The 22399-nt window shown below is 39.6% G+C and overlaps 1 protein-coding gene and 1 pseudogene across 1 annotated transcript in view; both read right to left on the bottom strand.

Moving 5' to 3' along the window:
* Window positions 1-11677: 11677 nt before the first annotated feature.
* Window positions 11678-16002, bottom strand: LOC116813274 (histone demethylase UTY-like; annotated as a pseudogene).
* Window positions 16003-17821: 1819 nt separating this feature from the next.
* The window catches only part of BPNT2 (3'(2'), 5'-bisphosphate nucleotidase 2), a 30539-nt gene continuing 25961 nt past the window's right edge, over window positions 17822-22399 (bottom strand). The window contains exons 4-5 of the mRNA XM_032759734.2: window positions 20210-20371; window positions 17822-18113 (exon numbers count right to left, since the gene is read on the bottom strand). Of these exons, the coding sequence (XP_032615625.1) occupies window positions 17842-18113; window positions 20210-20371 (434 nt within the window). The 3' untranslated portion in view covers window positions 17822-17841. The remainder of the gene's footprint in view (window positions 18114-20209; window positions 20372-22399) is intronic.

Below are 22399 nucleotides of genomic sequence, written 5' to 3'. Positions count from 1 at the left end.
GAGGGTGAGGGGGCTGGTGCTGAAGGTCAAATTGATTACCAATGGCCAATAGTTTAATCAATCATGCCTGCATCATGAAGTTTCCATAAAACCCAAGAGGACTGGTTTGGATAGCTTCCAAATAGCTGAACTTGTAGAATAGTTTCCTGCAGGGTGCCCTGCCCAGGGAGGGCATGAAAACTCCGTGCCCCTTCCTGCATACCTCGCCCCATGCATGTCTTCATCTGTATCCTTTATAATAAATGTCTAAGTGTTTCCCAAATTCTATGAGCTGCTCCTGAACCCAAAGAGCCCTAGGGGCATGGGAACCCCAATTTGAAGCTGGTTAGCCAGAAATTCCAGAGACCTAAGATTGGTCTCTGTGGGGAGTGAGGAAGTCTTGGAGATTGAGCCCTCAACCTGTGAGACCTGCTGCTATCTCCTGGCAGATAGTGTTGGGATTAGATTGGAGAACACTAGCTGGTGTCCACTGTAGAACTGAGTGCTTGCTTTCTGATGCGGGAGAAATCCCCACATATTTTGGGGTCTGTGGGGTTATGATATATATTGGTTTTCACCCACAGTTCCTGGCTCATTGCTCCCATAGCCCTTGTTGCAGTCTTTTGTTATCAAGTTGGGTGTGTTAGGCCTCAGAGTCAGCCCTCTGACCCTCTTCTGCCTTTTTTCACTCTAACATTCCCCGCCCTTCTGATTGTGGCTCCTGAGATTCTCCCATGGAAGACTTGCTCTGTCGCTCAGGCTGCAGTGCGGTGGCACAATCTCGGCTCACTGCAACCTCTGGCTCCTGGGTTCAAGCAATTGTCCCTACCTCAGCCCCCTGAGTAGCTGGGATTACAGGTGTTGCCATCACGCCCAGCTAATTTTTGTATTTTTTAGTAGAGACAGGGTTTTGCCATGTTGGCCAGGCTCGTCTTGATCTCTTGACCTAAGGTGATCTGGCCACCTCAGCCTCCCAAAGTGCTAGGATTATAGGCATGAGCCACCATGCTCAGCCCTACCCTATACTCTTGGGAAAGGAATGCTGACATCATCAAGCTTCCATAAAAACCCAAGAGGACAGGGTTTAGTGAGCTTCCATAGCTGAACACGTGGAAGTTCCTGGAGGGTGGTGCCCTGGGGAGGACATGGAAGCTTTGCATTCCTTCCCCCATACCTTGCCCTCTGGATCTCTTCATCTGTATCCTTTTCAATATCCTTTATAATAAACCAGTAAACATAAGTGTTTCCCTGAGTTCTGTGAGCTGCTTCAACAAGTTAATCAAACCCAAAGAGGGGTTGTTATTGGGTAGCTAGACAGGCATTAGCAGGGCAGGACAGGGCTCCCTCTCCCTGCGACACACACACCAGGGGTGTCAGGCACCCATCTGATGAGGGCCAGGCAATTGTTAAGCTGTCTCTCTAAAATAATAAATAAAATAAATAATAAAATAAGTTGCAGACAGTGTCAAGGAAAGACAGTCTCCCAATAGACAGAAACACCTGAAACTGGTGATCAGCTTCCTGATAAAATCTCAGGAGTTGGGCAAGTGGGCTCAAGCATGTGCACCAAGAGGCAAAATGGTGGAGTTTCGCTGCTCTATGACTTTCCTCTACGAATGCTAGATTGGTAAGGAAAAACACCTCAAGTGAGCAGGCACACAACTCCAGTAAACACACTGCGCCTGCAGCCCCTCCCAGGTGCTGGCAGGCCATTGTGCATGTGGAAAGCTCACACCCAGGGAAGAATTGTGGGAAAGGGATGCAACACCCTGGAAGCCTGCCAACATATAAGACCAAAGGTCAAACAATGCACTTGATCTCTCAAGTCACCCACTTGGTCCTTTTCCAAGTGTTCTTTACTGCCTTTTGTTCCTACTCTAAAGCTTTTTAATAAACTTTCACTCCTGCTCTAAAACTTGCCTCAGTCTCTCATTCTCTGCCTTATGCCCCTTGGTCAAATTCTTTCTCCTGAGGAGGCAAGAACTGAGGTTGCTGCAGACCCGTATGGCTCCACCACCAGTAACATGGGGACCCCAACTTGAAGCTCGTCAGTCAGAAGTTCTGGAGGCTCAGAATTAAGACTGGTGTGTGGGGAGGAGCAGTTAGGGACTGAGCCCTCAATCTGTGAGTTCTGACATTGTCTCTGGGCAAATACTGTCAGAACTGAATTAGAGGACACCCAGTCTGTGTCCACTACTTGGTGTCTGGGGAAAAAAAGAACCCCACACATTTGGTTACAGAAGTCTTCTATGTTGATGATTGTTATGCTGTGAGGGTAGAGAAAAAACATAGAGTTTTTTTCTACACAAGGTCATATAAGTCTTCTGTGTTGATTGCTGTGGTGTAAGAGCAGTGGAGAACAGCTTGAAGGTTTTTTCAAAACAGTATGTCTTGGGTTTTTTTGCCAAATTTTACCATAATATTTGTGTTAATATTTGCCCTAAACACTTTTTTTGTGGATCTAGTGCATCCCAGGCTTTGTTCATCTCTTTCTCCGTTTAAACCAGAATTTTTTTCCCAAGAAGTAGACCTGGAGTGCTCTTCACATACCCAGAGAAGAATTTCCCTCCTGACTTCAATAACTGAGAAATTGTTGGAGTCAGTAAACATTGTCTCTGAATGAACTAAAGATAAAAACCTTTTCTGTGCAAAAATAAATTTATTCTTTTCTGGTTGGAAACATTTTTAATTGCCTTCACAAATGAAACAGCTCATGCTCTAACTTGACTGTTATTCTGCTTTTATTACCATATAAATAGCTTTTAAATTCAACATATGACTCAAGTTCATGCAAATTATATAAATAGAAAATGTCCATTTTCAGAAAACTAAAGTCTAGAGTTTAAATTTTTTTATACGCCAATAACTAAGCAGTTTAAATTATGAGCATTACAGGAATCCTGACATTTTGATTAGACTACCTATGTTTAATCTTAAAGTGCATATGAATTCTCAAGACATTGACCATCAAATTTCATTCATTATAAATTATTCTTGGTTTTAAAGGAAAAAAATAGTAAATAAACTATATTTGTACATCATGCTTTACTTTCTCTTCATTTTCTGATGTTTTGTAATAACCAAGTGATAAAAGATGGATATTCAACAAAATGCTTAAAAATAAGTTAGTAAATATTATGTCCTCTGGAGCAGGTGTCCCCAAACCCCTAGGCCATGGACCAACATCAATCCATGGCCCATTAGGCACTGGGCTGCACAGCAGGAGGTGAGCCACGGGTGAAGCAAAGCTTCATCTGTATCTACAGCCACTCCCCATTGCTTGCATTACTACCTGACCTCCACCTTCTGTAAGATCAGTAGCAGCATTAGATTCTCATAGGAGTGCAAACCCTACTGTGAACTGCATATGCGAGGGATCTAGGTTTCACACTCCTCATGAGAATCTAATGCCTGATGATCTATCATTGTCTCCTGTCACCTCCCAGATGGAACCATCTAGTTGCAGTAAAACAAGCTCAGGGCTCCCACTGATTCTACATTATGGTGAGTTATATAATTATTTCATTATATATTACAATGTAATAATAATAGAAATAAAGTGCACAATAAACGTAATGTGCTTGAATCATCCCGAAACCATCCCCTTCCTGCCTTAGTCTGTGGAAAAATTGTTTTTCATGACACTGGTCCCTCATGCCAAAAAGGTTGAGGACCACTGCTCTGGAGAATATGCACCTCTTAAACAAATTTAAAATTTTGTTGAAATAATTTTTCATTGCTCAAGATGCTGACTTCTTGAAATCGAAAGGAACTACACATGCAAAAAGTCAGGAAAATAAAGTTCATAATAAGAAAAAAAAATTTTTGAGACAGGGTCTTGCTTTGTCACCCAGAGCCACTGGAGTGCACTGGAGTGCCACTGGACTGCCACTGGAGTGCAGTGGTACAATCTTGGCTCACTGCAACCTCTGCCTCCTGGATCCAAGTGATTCTCCTGCCTCAGCCTCCCAAGTAGCTCAGATTACAGGTGTGCACCACCACGCCCAGCTAATTTTTTGTATTTTTAGTAGAGATGGGGTTTCACCATATTGACCAGGCTGGCCTTGAACTCCTGACCTCTGGTGATCCACCCACCTCTGCCTCCCAAAATGTTGGGATTACAGGCATGAGCCACCGCACCTAGCCTCATGTCCTCATATTTCAAATTCAATCATGCCTTCCCAACAGTCCCCCAAAGTCTTAACTCATTTCAGCATTAACTCAAAGTCCACAGTCCAAAGTCTCATCTGAAACAAGGCAAGTCCCTTCTGCCTATGAGCCTGTAAAATCAAAAGCAAGTTAGTTACTTCCTAGATACAATGGGAGTACAGGTATTGGGTAAATACAGCTGTTCCAAATGGGAGAAATTGACCAACACAAAGGGGCTACAGGCCCCATGTGAGTCTGAAATCCAGCAGGGTAGTCAAATTTTAAAGCTCCAATATGATCTCCTTGACTCTGTGTCTCACATTCAGTTCATGCTGATGCAAGAGATGGCTTCCCATGGTCTTGGGCAGCTCTGTCCCTGTGGCTTTGCAGGATACAGCCTCCCTTTCAGCTGATTTCAAAAGCTGTCACTGAGTGTCTGCGACTTTTCCAGGTGCACAGTGCAAGCTGTCAGTGGATCTACCATTCTGGGGTCTGGAGGACAGTGGCCCTCTTCTCACAGCTCCACTAGGCAGTGCCCCAGTGAGGACTTCGTGTCGGGGCTTCAACCTCACATTTCCTTTCTGCACTGCCCTAGCAGATGTTCTCTATGAGGGCCCTGCCCCTGCAGCAAACTTCTGCCTGGACATCCAGGCGTTTCCATACATCCTCTGAAATCTAGGCACAGGTTCCCAAACCTCAATTCTTGTTGAGCACCAGCAGGCTCAACACCACGTGGAAGTTGCCAAGGCTTGAGTCTTGCACCCTCTGAAGCCATAACCTGAGCTGTACCTTGGCCCCTTTTTGCCATGGCTAGAGCAGCTGGGAGGCAGGGCACCAACTCCCTAGATTGCACAGAGCACAGGGACCTTGAGCCCATAAACCATTTTTTCCTCCTAGGCCTCTAGACCTGTGATGAGAGGAGCTGCTACAAAGATCTCTAACATACCCTGAAGACATTTTCCCTATTGTCTTGGTGATTAACAATTGGCTCCTCTTACTTATGCAAATTTCTGCAGCTGTCTTGAATTTCTCCTCATAAAAAATCTTTTTTTCTATCCCATCAGGCTATAAGTTTTCTGAACTTTTATGCTGTTTCCCTTTTAAAACTGAATGCTTTTAACACCACCCAAATCACTTCTTGAATGCTTTGCTGCTTAGAAATTTCTTTCACCAGCTACCTTAAACCACCTTTCTCAAGTTCAAAGTTCCACAAATCTCTATGGCAGGGACAAAATGCCACTAGTCTCTTTGCTAAAACATAGCAAGAGTCACCTTTACTCCAGTTCCCAAAAAGTTCCTCATCTCCATCTGAGATGACCTCATCCTGGACCTTATTGTCCATATCATTATCAGCATTTTGGTCAAAGCCATTCAACAAGTCTCTAGGAAGTTCCAAACTTTCCCACATTTTCCTTTTTTAATTCTGAGCCCTCCAAACCATCCCAACCCCTGCCTGTTACCCAGTTCCAAAGTCGCTTCCACATTTTCAGGTATCTTTATAGCAGCACCCCATTCTACTTGTCTCAATTTACTGTATTAGTCTGTTCTCACACTGCTGATCTAAAGACATACCCAAGACTAAGTAATTTATAAAAAAAAAAAAAAAAGGTTTAATGGACTTACAGTTCCACGTGGCTGGGGATGCCTTACAATCATAGCAAAGGCAAAAGGCACATCTTCCATGGTGGCAGACAAGAAAATGAGAATCAAGTGAAAGGAGTTTCCCCTTATAAAACCATCAGATCTCATGCACTACCACAAAAACAGTATGGGGGAAACTGCTCCCATGATTCAAGTATCTCCCACTGGGCCCCTCCCACAACATGTGGGAATTATGGGAACTACAATTAAAGATGAGATTTGGGTGGGGACAGAGACAAACCATATCACATTTATATGATAGAATCCTATTCAACAATTATTTTTAAAAATTCAGTTGAGCATTTCTAGAAACAGAGACTAAGCAAATAGAATACAATATAAATGGAATGGGAAACATATTGATAAGAGGCAGCAGGCAGACAAAGGCCTAGGCAGATAGGGAAGGGTCCCCGGAGAACCTCCGACCCTCCCAAGTGTTTACCTGCACAGGGGGCTTGCCTGGGCAGGCCCACAGCAGACTGGAGGCCCACAGGCACTAGGGGAATGGGGTGGAGCAACCAGGAATTCATGCCATATGCAGGGAAGGGGGCTGGCCTCTTAAGCTTGTGTATGGTAGCCCTGGTATTGAATTGTGACAGGGAAACCTGCTTGAAGAACCCCTCTCTTTGCTGAGAGCTTTTCTTTTGCTTAATAAATTCCACCCTCCTCACCCTTCATTGGGTCCATGTGCCTAATTTTTCCTCATCGTGAGACAAGAACCTGGATTTAGCTGAACTAAGGAGCAAAAATCCTGTATCAATATGTATATAGACATACAAAGAAATCTAGGTTAGAAGGACAAACACCAGTATGCAGTAAAGGATTAACCTTGACCAGGAATATTTGGCTCTTGACTAACTTCTAGGAAGTAACCTCTAATCCTTGAAATACCCTCCCTGATAGGACAGCATGTGTTTACATGGGGGCTGTGAGCCACACTAGATAGTCTAGGCTAACAACATGATTTATGGCAGGGACTTTGGTTCACATGGCATCAACCTGACCTCTTTTTTTTTTTTTTTTTTTTTTTTGAGACAGAGTCTCGCTCTGTCGCCCAGGCTGGAGTGCAGTGGCGCCATCTCGGCTCACTGCAAGCTCCGCCTCCCGGGTTCACGCCATTCTCCTGCCTCAGCCTCTCTGAGTAGCTGGGACTACAGGCGCCCGCCACTACGCCCGGCTAATTTTTTTTTTGTATTTTTAGTAGAGACGGGGTTTCACCGTGGTCTCGATCTCCTGACCTCGTGATCCGCCCGCCTCGGCCTCCCAAAGTGCTGGGATTACAAGCGTGAGCCACCGCGCCCGGCCAACCTGACCTCTTAAAGAGCTGGAGACTAGAGTCAGTAATGTGGCCTATCGATCATCCTTAAGTAATCCATCCCAGTAAAAACCCTGGACACCAGGGCATGAGTGAGCCTCCTGAAACAAACTTTGCAAAAATTGTAACAGTGAAAAAATTGTAACAGTGAAAGAGATCTGCTTTAACCAACTCCATCTTGCCTTTAACCTCCAAACTGTCCTTGGCCATTCCTGGGCATGGGCCAAGCTAACTTTTGGATAAATTTAGTTCGTAGTTTAAATAATAGCCCTTTCCAAAAATTAACTGCCTTTGTAAAACTAATAAAAGGCCACCAGGTTAGGAGGGGGAGGGAGGCTTGAATTCTGCAACAGATAGTAGTTACATGATTACCATCTGTTATTCTGGAGGTCACAAGATTTCCAACTCCCTAATTTCTCCTATAAATAACATCACTATGGTAAGACTGAAGATTACTGGCCTTTTGAGATGTCTTTTCAGGCTTTTGCATTTCTGATGACCAGATGGCCCCACCCAGACCAACAACTCCTCTGGTGGCCCCTGTCCAGAAGTGGACTCAATGCACGAGGATTGATTTTCACATCCCTATTGGTTGCATCCCCAACCAATCAGCAGCACTCATTCCTTAGACCCTTGCCCATGAAACTATTCTTGAAAAACCCTAGTCTCTGAATTTTCAGGGAGGCTAATTTCAGTCATAATAAAGCGTTGATCTTCCACTTAGCCTTACACAGGCTCTACATGTATTAAACTCTTTCTCTATTGCAATGCCCGTCTAGATAAACTAGCTTTATCTGGGGAGTGGGCAAAATAAACCTGTCTGGTAGTTACGCTCCCAAGGTGGCAATACTCCATGCATGTTGCCACATAGAGTTGATGACAGAAGTAAGTGTTGTCTGCATGACTCCACTGGGAGAGGACAATTAGAAGCTTATATCTAGAACTCTTATGGACTCTGCCCTATGACCCTTTTCCCATTGTTGATCTTAATCTTTATCCTTTTGCTTTAATAAATAATTACCATATAATAGTTTTACTGAGTTCTATAAATCCTTCTAATATGTTGAAGCTAAGAGTGGTCTTGGGGATCTCTAGAACTTGCAGCCATTATGTAGTGTTTGTCTGGGTGGGGTTCTGCAATTTTGGCTGATGTATAATTCTATGATAAACATATATTACTGATTTTATCAGAATGTTTCCACTACTTCAATCCTTTAAATGTGTGTATTATTTTATATAGAAGTAGTTTAAGGAAGTAATCCCAGGGGTGATCATTGTAATGTTATTTGTAATAGCTAAAATGGGAAATAACCTAATTGTACAAAAGAGGATACATTAAGTAAATCATACACATCTGTATAGTTGAATATGTTTTATAATTTATGCTATAATGAATATCTACTGACATAAGAAATCAGTTATATTGCAAAGTTTAAAAAGTAGAGAAAAAACATATTTCTATTATTATTGAAATACACAATACAATTTATATTTCCATAGGAAAATATAGACAAAAAAACAATAAAAATGTGAATCAGTTTTCTTTGGATAGGGGGATTAGGGTGGTTTTTATTTTTTGCATTGCACTTATCTGTATTTTACTCATTTTCTTTTTGAACATGCATTGTTTTAAATTAGGAAGATGGCCAGGTACAGTGGTTCATGCCTGTAATCCCAGCACTTTGGGAGGCAGGTAGATCACCTGAGCCCAGGAGTTCGAGACCACCCTGGCCAACATGGCGAAGCCCTGCGTCTACTAAAAATACAAAAATTAACCAGGCATGGTGGTGCATGCCTGTGTGCACTCGAGAGGCTGAGTCAGGAGAATTGCTTCAACCTGGGAGGCAGAGGTTGCAGTGAGCCGAGATCGCGCCACTCCATTCCAGCCTATGTGACAAAGTGAGACCTTGTCTCAACAAAAACAAAAAAACAGGAAGAAAACTTACTTGGAAAAAAAAATTACTTTCAGTTCTACCCCCTCAATTATTTTTAAATCTTCTAAACCAATTTAATGATAGAATCTAAAATTGTTCAATGGCAAATGGAAAAAGAAACAGTTTCAAGAGACATTAGTGAGTATAAGTTCTTAAAGATGGGGTGAAAATAGACACAGACAATTAGAGAAAGGTGATGAACATATCTCTAAATTTCCTAGTTTGGAAGGGTTTTTGGACACTATTGTCTTTAGCAAAGGAGACTACCAGAGGTTGTGTACTGCAACATAATTACTTTAGATTTGAACATACTGAATTTGAGAAGCATGCAGTATAGTCAATTAAAGATATGCATTTGAAAATATCGGTCTGAAGTACAGGATAAATTTAAAGCAGGGATGTATAAATCTGTGGTCATCAGTACATAGGCGGTATTTGAAAATTGCTCTGGGAGAATATGATGAATGGAGACCCAAAAATGGAAACTTTGAAAACACAAACACTTAAGTGTGAATTGTAGCAGAGGACACAGTAAAGAAACTGAAAAGAATAGTTGAAGAGGTAGGAGGATAACCAGAAGAAAACAAGGTCACTGAAATCAAAGGGGGAAAAATAGTTCCCATAAAGCATTAATTAGCCACAGCAAAGTTCAAGCCAGACAGCCAGACAGGAAACCCACTAGGCAGTTCGGGAAGTCACTATTGGCCAGTATGAAGACCATCTCTAATATGGGAATATTCGCCTTCCCCTCCATGGGCTGTAAGTAAGGTTGACAGAAGAAATGTAAAAATATTATACAAATTATCTAGCCATCCTCAGATGCACATAATCCAATTCCCCACCCTTTTATGTGGACACATTAATCTTCCTCAAGTAATTATCAAATATCCACTGTACTCTTTTCTGCTTTTTACCACTCTTCTAGGTACTACTTGTTTTTATGTAATCCATGAACAAAGGTGTTCCAACACAAGAAGCTAGACTCTTAAATATATATATATTTATATTTATAAATATATATATATTTATAGAAATACATATATTACTATAAATATATATATTTATATAATATATTTATATTAAATATATATATATATACATATTGAGATGGAGTCTTGCTCTGTCACCCAGGCTGGAGTGCAGTGGCATGATCTCAGCTCACTGCAACCTCTGCCTCCCAGGTTCAAGCAATTTTCCTACCTCAGCCTCCTGAGTAGCTGGGATTACACGTGCCTGCCACCATGCCCAGCTAATTTTTGCGGTTTTAGTAGAGACGGGGTTTCAGCACGTTGGCCATGCTGGTCTCAAATTTCTGACCTCAGGCAATCCACCAGTCTCGGCCTCCCAAAGTGCTGGGATTATAGGCGTGAGGCAATTACAATATTTTAAAAATATAAACCCAATACTCCAATGGACTCATAGACAGTAAAATATTACTTAGGTCTCTAAAAAGCATCAAGAAGTCATGAACTTCTTGTAATATTCAGGTATTTTCTGCCTCTATATGCAATTGCAGCCTGGAGAGTGTTCTTGGAAGTATATGGAAGGAGTGGTAGTGAATTCCAGAACACCGGCCACCTAGACAACAGAGGCTGGGGCAGAATTCACCAGCGTTCAGAGCAAGCCCACAGTCTCCCCAACCCAGCCATCTTTACATGCAGCTTTGTCAATGGGGAAGTACTAACCCGCAGTCAATAAATACTTTTTCCAAGAAGTCCTTAGGAAATTTAATGTGCAAAATTTCAGTCATGCAACATTGGAAAGAATGTCAATTTATACTTAAGAACTATAGCTGAAGAAATTAATGTTGTGGGTAATAAAAAGTTGCTCTCAATGGACTTAAAGAGATAAACAGTTTGCCAGTGATGGAATGAGAGGTCTTGCTATTTTGAAGCTTGCTTTATTGATCCTCAGAAGAAACTTGAAAAATCTTAAAGAGGCTAGATGATGCCTAACACCTACAAAACGTAAGAACAAAAGCCTGTGTAGCCTTTTCATCATGCTTTATTAGTGAAACTGGCCCAACTAACAACAGAACTCATGTTTATGGGATTTTTTTCAGTCAACATAGCAATTGACCCTCCTGGGCTTAAAGCTTGAAACTTACATTTGTCTTATCTGAGTTCCTTCAGGCCTCCCAGGTAGTATTAACAGCAAGGAACTGAATCTTACCCAATCATCCCATCCATCTAATGAGATGCCAGACCATTCATTCAACCACTTGCTGCCTGTTGACCCACTCCATTTCCTCACCCCTCCTGTTTTCCTTCTCTGCTACATAAACCTGTAACTTTAGTCAGGAATTTGGGGGGTTCAGTGAGAGACAGATTTGAGAGATTTAAGACTTATCTCCCAACTCCCTGACTTCACATCACCCAAATAAATAAAGCCTTTCTTCCTTGGCAATACTCATTGTCTCAGTGATTGGCTTTCTGTGAAGCAAACAACCAGACCTAGACCAAAACCTTTATGTTCAATAACATTACCACCTTTCTACAATTTTTTCCTTTCTTCTTTTGTTCTTTTTATCCTCCATCTTTTTAAAAATCTAAGAAAGGATTCATAGTTAAGTTTTATAATATGTATGTCATGTACATCCATTCTCAAACAGATGACTTAAGAGTTCAAAATCAGATGAACTCATAGAGACAGAAAGCTGAAGAGTTACTAGGAGTTGGCTCAGGGGTGGGCGCAGGGATTTTGGCAGTGGCTGGTAAGGATGGTGGAGAATGAAGAGTTACTATTTAATGAGTATAGTTTGTTTAGAAATGATGAATAGGTTCTGGAATTGGTTCCAGGTGGTTGCATAACACTGTAAATGTACTGAATGCCACTGAACTGTATACTTAAAAATGGTTAAAATGGTAAACTTTTATGTGCGTTTTACCACAATGAAAAAAAAAGGTGGGGGGAGGGCGCGCAAAAAAGGAGATGCAGCACACCATCTCTTTTAGACATGACCAATTTATTCAGAGAATTCAAATTTCGTTTGGCAAAGTATATCTGGGGCAGAGAGTTTGGGATAATTATGTCATTGGAAGCAATCACATTATCTACAGCAAATTGCCTGGGGTACTATCTGAAGGAAAGGCAAAACTTTTAAAAACAATTTAGTATGTGGGGGGGTGATAATCATAAATATTTGCAAAGGTAACAAAACAAACAACCAGCTTATACAACCAAGGCACGAAACATGCTAATGCTAATAATCCTTTATTCAATTTAGTTCAACACACATTTGTGCAAGAGACTGGGCTAGGTGCTGGAGTTGAGGTGGAAATACAAAAACACCAAGATGCAATCCCTCTCAAGAACTGTATAATCTAGTAAAAGCACATATAGAGATGGTGCTTGCAGGTAAAAACTGCTCTAAAACCATGGGGAGAGAAGAGTTTACTTCCTTTCAGAGGGTGAACTCGGAACCCATTTAAATTTGGTAGTATGGGTGAGGAAGGTCATAACATGCTAAGTAAACTGGTGTCTAAGCATGAGACAGCAACAGCTAATGGTCTAGTTCCTCTGTGGCTTTAAATACATGAAAGGGAAAAGAGTATTCAAAGGTATTTTTATTTTATCTCATTGTTAGCCCAGTATAAGGCAGATGACAAAAAATAAATAAAAGTATGAAGAGGCAAGAACATAGATTGAAAACTCAATTTCCTAGTTTTAGTGTAAACTCAAGCCCCTGTGCATATACATCTAGTTTCTGAAGTCCACACTGCCAAAAGGGAAAAACAAGAAAAACCAGCCCTAGCAGTGCCCTGTCATCATGGCAGAGCACCGTCTCTTCTGTGGGACTGAAACAGCTAGCTTTGGCTACTGCCGGTAGTGGACAATACAGCACATGGAAATTAAAAGTCCATAAATGTGCTCTCCTAACACAAGAATAAGAAAGGTGGCTAAAGCAGACAATTTCAGTGACGGAGGGGATGAAATATTTTTTGGTTAATTGATGTAATGATGACTCACTATGCCTTATTTTCTATTTTTAAAAACACAGAATGAGCAAGTCATTCCTGAACAAAAATTTACTATGTGTATAACATACACCTCAAAATGAATTTTAAGGGAACATATTACTAATCAAATAACACAGTTTATGCTTTTTCAGTTTCCACAAATTGTTAATTATGATAGTTAAGGGAACCCTTACAAACACAATATATAACAAGTCATTTCAATATTGTTCATCATCCTTAACTTCTGAAAGTTTATGTTATCTTATCTAGAAAGAAAACTACTTACAAATCTCATTTTCCCACAAAATTAATTCAACATCCAACCTTAAAAATAAATAAAGCTTTGCCAATGGTAAATTGGAATGCATATACCTGCCAGGCTTTGATAAAATAAAAATAAACAATTTACATAAGCAGTACCTGGTAAAACCAAAACCTCCTTTTGAAGTATAAAGTTCCATTCTTCTTGCCCTCTCAGAACTGCCAATCAATTAGAATCCTCTCCCCCAGGAACTGTTCTGGTTTGTAATGTCATACACAGTATTTTTTAACATTAATAAATTATTGATATGCTACCATAAATAAATAGTCACTTTTTAAACCAAAATGACTGTAGAGGACTAACAGCACACTGAAATAATTTATTTAAAACTAAGATTTGTAAAAATGTGATCTATCCTGGCCTAATATTATTAAAATTAAAAATCAAAAGGTGAAATATTATTTCAGACCTATATACATCAAGATGCCAGTTCTTATAAAAAACATACTTTAGTTGTAAATGCTAGGTTATGCAAAAATAATTTTATTTCAATTTAATTTTAATGAATCTCCCCCAACTATATTAAAAACATCAAAAGAACTTAAGTTTTAATGGCAAAAAGTTCCTATTTTCCCCATCTACTAAAAAGATTGTTTTCCCTTATTAACATACAATGCCCTATTGTTAAGGCACAACTTTTTTTAGATTAAAAATGAAACCATAGATGAGGTTTATTTTATACAACAGTTACAAGACAGACTTTTTGTAGGCATATAAATACATCTTAAATTCAATCAAGATCTAAAATGAAAAATTATTTTTTCTTTCTAGGATCAATCAACACATAGCCGATAGGTAGTTACAGCCAGAATAATTCCAACAGTTCCTGTTTTAACCCATCAGATTGTCTCCAGAAGGCCATCTTCAAAGTGCGATCTAAGAGAGGAAAGCTGAATATTTTCCTTTCTGCATTGGCACTCCACCTTTCTTTACTTATGCTCAGCTATCAGAGATAGCTGCCACCTTCAAAGCCTAAGTGCGATCCAATTTCTTAATTCAACATGAGACAAGGACAGATATCCTGACCCTGGGGTGACCAGGGCAGATGTCTGCTTTGCATCCTCCCTGTTACCCTTCCCCTGACTTCCCTCTAGCTTCTTTCTGACCCTCTTCCTAGCCACCACCCCTCTCCCTCTGACACAGTTCACAAAATATTCAAAGGGAGCACCTAACAAACAGGAGGAATTTGCACAACTGTTACTTAAAACACACAAACCAAAATGTTTTTGTTACTTCATTATATAGTATAAACAATCAACTGAATAATTACTGATTTAAAATAAAAAAAGAAACACTAAAATTGGGTAGCACATACCAAGACAAACATGACCATCTTGTAGGTCCTTGTAAATTCAACTGAACTGGGGATACAAGTAGGAAAACAGTAAAGGAAGTTTCGTCAAGCATGCGCATCTACCCAACTCTCTTGTATTTTTTTTTTTAACATTTACATTCTTGAACAATGGGTAGAAAGAAATACTTTGTAAAAACACTCATATTAGACTTGACAACGTAAAGGTTTGTGGTTTTGAAGGTGATTTTCCTTTACTTTCTGAGGAGTCTTTGTAATGTAATAGTTAACTAGGCCTCCTCCAGGATTGATCTCCGGTACTAGGAACTTTACCAGAGCTTCAGATTTCAGCAGCCAGTATCCAGAAAAATGTGTATCTAAAAGAATTTGAGAGTGAGAGTTGTGAGGGAAGTATCCTGGCTAAGAAAGAAAAGCAGAGATACAGGAGAACATGAACCGGTAAGGGAAATGGTCACAAGGTAGAAGAGATGAAGAGGGGCAGAGGAGGGGGACAGCTGATGGGTACTGAGATCACTGATGTCACTGCCTCTACTAAATGTGGTGCATAAAAGTCATATTTTAAGGAAAAATTGCCTCAAAATAAGGGCAACAGTGAAGAAGACCAGGAGCTGGTGGGGTGTGGATCATTAAAAGTAAAAGGTAATGACTTTGCTACTTTTTAGAAATAATTTTAATGTAATTCTGGGAGATTACATTACTCATTCATGAACGTTTTACTAGTATACTCTGGCACAATGTCTTGTATAAATAAATATAAATACTGTTCCTAATTCTGCAATGTATATTGGCTTTTAAAAACAATTTTAAAAATGAACTTTTTATAAAAGTACTTAAAAATCATTAGTAACTAGACTATACCCAACATATTATAAAAATAATGTATTTAACTCTCAACCAATATCTTAAGTTTTGCACACAACACACAACCTTCACAAAGTCATTATCTACATGCAGATTAATACAATTAAAAATAAAAATAAAATCATCACTTTGGGAGGCCGAGGCGGGCAGATCACCTGAGGTCGGGAGTTCGAGACCAGCCTGACCAACATGGAGAAACCCTGCCTCTAATAAAAATACAAAAAAATTAGCCAGGAGTGGTGGCGAGCACCTGTAATCCCAGCTACTAGGGAGGCTGAGGCAGGAGAATTGCTTGAACCTGGGAGGCAGAGGTTGCGGTGAGCCGCGATCACGCCACTGCACTCCAGCCTGGCCAACAAGAGTGAAACTCTGTCTCGAAAAAATAAAATAAAATAAAATAATTCCTGCTAATACGAGCTAGTTTGCCTCCCGTTAAATCAGAGTTCCCATATAACATTGAAATTAAATTCCATTTTTTACTTGCCAGTCCCATTTCCCTAACTTTGACATACTATAATAATTTCCCTAACTTTGACATGCTATAATAAAAACAGATGCTTATACCACAGGACTCTGGCAGCAGCATATACCTTTGCCATCTCTCCTGAAAAAGAAAGTTTCTTCAGCTTATTGCAAAGTAAAAAAGATGAGGTCTCTGATACTCGTTTCAAAATTTTCAACTCTTATTTAAATATCAAGTGTTCCAACTACCAAAACTTTGAATTTTCACTGAAAAGGCCTACTAATGAGGCCCACCATCTTCTCGAATTTGACCAGTTGCAAGAGACTGGGTGAAAACATTTGTGTTATGTTAGATTCAGTTTACTAATAAGAAAGTAAAGGGCTTTGGACAATGTAACATACAAACCTAAAGTATGTACATTCCACCAGGCTAGAACGTACATTCTTTGGTCAATTTTACTTCCAAGATAGGAAAATAAAGGGAAAGCTGCTTTATGGTTAAAAAATTTAGCAAAGAAAGAAACCATGAGAAACCCCTCTCCTTTATCAGTATGTTATGGAATACAAGGGCACTGGAGTCACATGAAATAATGGCATGGATAGTTTACATGAAGTTTCCAGATTTCACATTGAGAGAAACCATACATCCCAATGAAAGTACAGAAAGCAAGGTTCTAGTTACGGTAACACAATGAATACGTCACAACTTTTTTTTTCTAACCAGACTAGAAAAAAATTTCATCAAAAAGTACCTTCAACCTTCTCTATTTTAATCTGAAGGGAAATTAAGAGAATCTCAAAAGTTACTAAACTTTCAGAGTTTGGTTAGGCTAGATACATTTATTAATAGTAAAAACAACCATGGCAAAAGCAACCATACTCATTCTCGATAATGAGAGAATCTTCTATATACAAACCTGGCAAATTAAAAAAAAAATACTAAAACAAAGTGTCTGAAAATAATGAAAGCTAGTTCAATTCATGTAATGTCAAGTAACTTTCAACTGTAATAGAATCATTTATATTCTTATAGTGCCTTATAGCATATTTTATCCTTAATGAGAAAATGAACCAAAACTATAGTGCTAACCCTGAAACCTTAAACCGAACCTTACAAAGTTAAAGACTAAGCGTTGGTCAGAAGGAAAAGGATGCAACCATGCATCTTCCATAGGGAAAATGAAAATAGCAAGACGGCAGAAATGCTGAACTCATATGGGTACAAACACACTTTTCTTTATAAAAACAAAACAACATACACACATACAGAAATTATTACAATGCAAACCATCATGTATCTCTATTTTCTACCAGCTGGTGAACCTGTTATTAAAATTTCAAAGGAAAAATCAATTAAACTTTTTCTATTTTAATCCATAGAAATATCCAGTAACATAAATACATTTGTTGCATATTAATGAATGTGTGGCTTCTTGTGCTTTCCATCCAAATTAGAGGTAAAAATCCCCAATGACTTTATTTTCAATGAGATATAGCTGTAAAGTTATATTAAACATCTACACAAAAATCAATCTTTCCTTCAACCGAATTCTATATGAAAGTACTAACAAACAGTGAAGATTCATGATGTTGTGTGAAAATGGTGACTCATAACAATGTAGACTCAGCTACAGATTTTAATTCACAAATATATATATGCCCCTTGTGTATGACAACTGTATGAAAATAGTCTCAAAAATAAAGACAATACTTGAGACACAAAGCAACCCATTTTCCCTGATCTTGCATCCTATTACAGGGAAAATAAGTCTCTGATGCTTCATAAATACTTTAAAAAGTCTGGGATGGCCTTAACCATGCCTAGTCTCCACCAATCCTTTGAAGCTTCCAGCATCTCAGGCTAACCATTTCAGCTGTGAAGAACTGTATCCTGTAATCAGTTATGCTTATTTATGTCCTGTCTTTTCTAGATCTGGGAGTTTTCTGACCAGGGCCTGGTGGTTCATTCTGATGCTAGCAAGGAGTCCCCCTTCAATGCCGTCTGAACCAGTGTAACTGATTTCTTCACCACTCAGGGTAGTCATATGCCCCCCTAGGGCTTTTAAGATGGCATTACCAGCACATATATCCCACTTTTTGATGTATGTCACATGGATATATAAATCAGCTTTTTCTTGACTCTTATCAGGCACATCCAAAAGTGCTAAAACTTTATAACCTAAAAGATAAACAAAGAATTTAGGTTATTATTCAAAAAATTTTAAGAAAGTAGCATACTTTTCTGATTAAGCATACTGTTAAAATAACAGGACAGGGTGTGCAGGAGCTTGCTGCAGTCTCTGCAACTGCTTAAGTTTAAAATTATTTCAAATTAAAAAAAAATTTAAAGTAACAGTATAAACATTAAACTCAGAACAAAAACACATTGCAAAGTAACTTATTTTTTATTTTTTTATTGAGACAGAGTCTCACTCTGTCGCCCAGGCTGGAGTGCAACAGCGCAATCTCGGCTCACTGCAACCTCCACCTCTCGGGTTCAAGTGATTCTCCTGCCTCAGCCTCCTGAGTAGCTGGGATTACAGGTGCGTGCCACCACGCCCTGCTAAATTTTTTTGTATTTTTTAGTAGAGATGGGGTTTCTCCATGTTGGTCATGTGGGTCTTGAACTCCTGGCTTCGTGATCCGCCTGCCTTGGCCTCCCAAAGTGTTGGGATTACAGGCGTGAGCCACCACACCCGGCCTGCAAAGTAACTTATTAAGCTAGTCTCAAATGTAACCAAATATATATCTACAATTTAAAAATTTTAAATCTACATTGTGGTTATTTTCTATGGAATGACACATTCAGTATGTGCCATTTTCTATGGAATGACATATTACACACACAAGTTTTACCTAAACATCTAAGTAGGCCTGATGTGAAAGAGAACTAACAGTAACACTACCACTCTAAAGCCTTTTTGTAATGAGGCAGAATTTAAAAATTAAAGTAATAAAACAAATGCAGAGAAACTGGATCTAGAACCTAGTCATCTCATCCCTGCTGGGTATTCTGGACATTACTTTTCCTAACCAACCTAACAGACAGCCTCTAAGAAAATAATGAAGCCATATGAAAGAAAGCAGATATATAGAACAGAAAATTAAAATTATTAGGCATAAAAGTTAAAAAGTATCGGCCAGGTGTGGTGGCTCACACCTGTAATCCTAGCACTTTGGGAGGCCACAGCAGGCAGACTGCCTGAGCTCACGAGCTCAAGACCAGCCTGTGGCAAAATCCCGTCTCTACTAAAAATAAAAAATTAGGCAGGCATGGTGGTGCATGCCTGTAGTCCCAGCTACTCGGGAGGCTGAGGCACGAAAATCACCTGAGCCCAGGAGGCGGAGGTTGCAGTGAGCCTAGATCACACCACTGCACTCCAGCCTGGGAGACAGAATGAGACCCTATCTCAAAAAAAAAAAAAAAAAAAAAAGTTAAGAAGTATTACTTCTCCCTTTATGTGTGCTGAGAAGGTTTTCCAACACATTTGTTTTCTGACCATAATTTGCTATTAACCTGAATTAAAACATTTCTGACATGTTAGACAGTACTCATAACAGGAGTTGACAAACAGCCCCTCAAGCTAAATCTAGGTCATGGCCTGTTCTTGCAGGGCTCTTAAGATGAGAATTTTTAAAAAATATGTTCAAAAGTTCATTAAAGAAAATCAAAGAATAGTATGCAACAGAGACTGTATATGGCTCACGAAGCTTGAAATTGTATTATCGGTTTATTTTCCGAAAAACTAGGCTGACTATAATACAATAGTACAGAATACACAGTAAGGTGGGTGTGCACTAGCCTCTCTTGCTCATCCCAGGCACGCAGGTTAAAGAGTTCAGGGGTGTTAAAAGTGACTCAGGGATTAGCCTTTCTAATAATACTTAATGATGACTCCTGGCGTCTTTCTGCCATATGAAGCATCTTAAGTGCTTGATCTTTATTCCTCTCCCTGATATTCCCACAGTTAAGTAAGACAATTATTTTGAAATCAGATTGCATAAAAAGCAATTAGTGGTAGATCTAATGGGAATATGCTTTTGTGTATTCAAGAAAGAGAAATCACTGTTGTGAGACTGCTTCTTTCTAATAAGAAGGGCAGAGTGACTAAAATCTCACCCTCGAGGTTACCAAACAGGAGACCAAGCCTGCCTTGAAAGTACACCACTCCTCCTCACTTTCTTCCCAAGCATGGACAAGCAAATTAGTCTCCTAACATAGCCTTGACCATGCCAGGAACATTCTCCAGGGATCACACAGGAAGAGGAACATACCAGCCCCACCAGCTGGGATAATTGTAGTCTGGTTTCCAAAAGTCTGAAGAGCGACCTGTTTGACCATCCCTGAATGGGAACGAGACACAACGATCCTTGGGGTCTTCTCATTGTAGGAAGAGCGGGCTTTCACATTTGAACCACCATCTACCATTGCCCAAGCTGAAAAGCAAATATAATATCCATTAATGGCACTGAAGCTTTAAAACTAAAGGTTATATTCTTCAGAACCCAAAATGCCATGTATGACTGACAAAATAACTCTCTTCTAAAAAACTATTTGTATTTTCCCCCAAAACAGAAAGCTTTATTTTTTTTCAGAGTACTAAAGTAGTATATATGTATTTGTAAAATAGACATGTATTAAGACAAAACTAAAAAAGGTCAGGTTATCTTGCATAGCCAAAGACAACGACTATTAAATATTTGGCTTAAGGATTCCCATGCTCCACTGGGATGACACTGCAACTCCACTTTTCCCTGCATCTATCCCACTTCCTTCCCTCTCTTTCACAGTTGTCATCCCAAGAGCACTCCCTAATAAACATCCTGAAGCTAATCTCCAGCTCCAAGTCTGATTCCTGGAGAACCCAACCTGCAACATAAGCACAAGTAACTTCCCTAACTCCAATTTTAAAACGCATTTTCTCCTATACTGCCTCCACTTCTATATACTCATGGTTTCAATTATTTGCATATTAGCTCAATCTCCTAAGTGACTTTATAAACAGAAAACAGTTAAAAGAGGTGAGTTAGGTTTACATATCCGCTTTATCAGAGTATTAAAGAAAAAGCCTTAGATTTCAAAACAGAATAGAATTTTTAAAAGGAAAGGGGATGTCAGAGATGGCTTCAGCTGATTTTCTTGGTTTGGAAGTTTTCTTCACTGACTATAAAACTATACAAGAGAACAAACTTACTCAGAATTATCCCAATTAGATTGTTGTTTTAGCAGTCACTCACTACAGGGCAAGATATAGTCCACCATGGCTAGTAATGAAACCAGCTGCATCACCAGCTTATTTCTGGCTGCAGAGAAAAAAATCAAAAACATTAGCTGAGTTTGGGTTTCTGAGTTCCCCAAGAATGATGGCAGTCTCCTGGACTCTTCTCATACCTCCTTCTAAAAACTATATACAGCAAGAAGAAGAACAAATAGAAATACCCATGCTCTGTACCTACAGAGTAAGAGACAGAAGAGAGCTATCAACACAAACGTATGAGAAAGTAGGGAGGTAAACACCGAAGATCAGCAGGATAAGCGCTGGAGCTGACCCTGGTGTGGGGATTATAGCAAGAGCTTCACAGAGGTGCTAAGAGGTCAGAGAACTCTCAGTAGCTGTAGGACTCAGATAATAGCAGCCAGGATTTCTCCCTAGAAGGAAGAGGTTCCATCTAAAATGGGAAGTACTGAAACAGGCCTGAAACTTGGCAACAAACCATCAAGAAGCAGCTGGGAGGAGATACAGGGCCAGAATTGTAGTCTTGAGAACACCCTGGTGGCGGCAAGGGAGGGGGTGATGATGTAAGACATCTTTTGGGATTTGGAAGGTAGCAACTAGAGCTGAAGAGAAGGAAGAGATTAAGATAGGGGCTTTATTGAATCAAGGTCAGATCAAACAAGAAAGAAGAGCTCTGAAAACCAAAAACCATACTGATAATGAAGATAAAGCCTTTCCCACACTAACAGAAATGAAATCTCCTGAACTGAGAATCATCCAAACTCCCTTCCTGCCACCAACCTTCCATCAATCCCACAATAGCTGGCCCAAACAGGGATAAGAAGTATAAAACTGCAATGTCCACTGAAAAATATAAAAAGAAAACATAAAGAACACAGATCAAAACATTTCAGGATACTCAAATTTCCACAATGCAGAGAAAAACCATAAACCAATATTCTAACATGATTAAAAATAATAAGCAACAATATATTGAATAAATGCCATGAAACACAAGACCAACAACTCAGAAAAGATGGGCAAACAATAACGAGATGTAAAGTGGGAGCTCATATAACACAGAAAAGAAACTGAAAAAAAAGAAAAGAACAAAATCACTGCAGGCTTAGCACTAAATCACAGGACACACAAAGGGCAACAGACTTCTCCAAAAGTATGGCAAGCAATGAGAAAAGCAAAAAGGAAAGTGAAACAAGTAAACAGATAAAAGGGACCACGGAGAAAGTGA

This window comes from Hylobates moloch, unplaced genomic scaffold (genome assembly GCF_009828535.3).
Source record: "Hylobates moloch isolate HMO894 unplaced genomic scaffold, HMol_V3 SCAFFOLD_9, whole genome shotgun sequence".
NCBI classification, from domain to species: Eukaryota; Metazoa; Chordata; class Mammalia; order Primates; family Hylobatidae; genus Hylobates; species Hylobates moloch.
The sequence above is the reverse complement of the archived record's forward strand: the minus strand, read 5'-3'. Positions and strand labels throughout refer to the sequence as shown.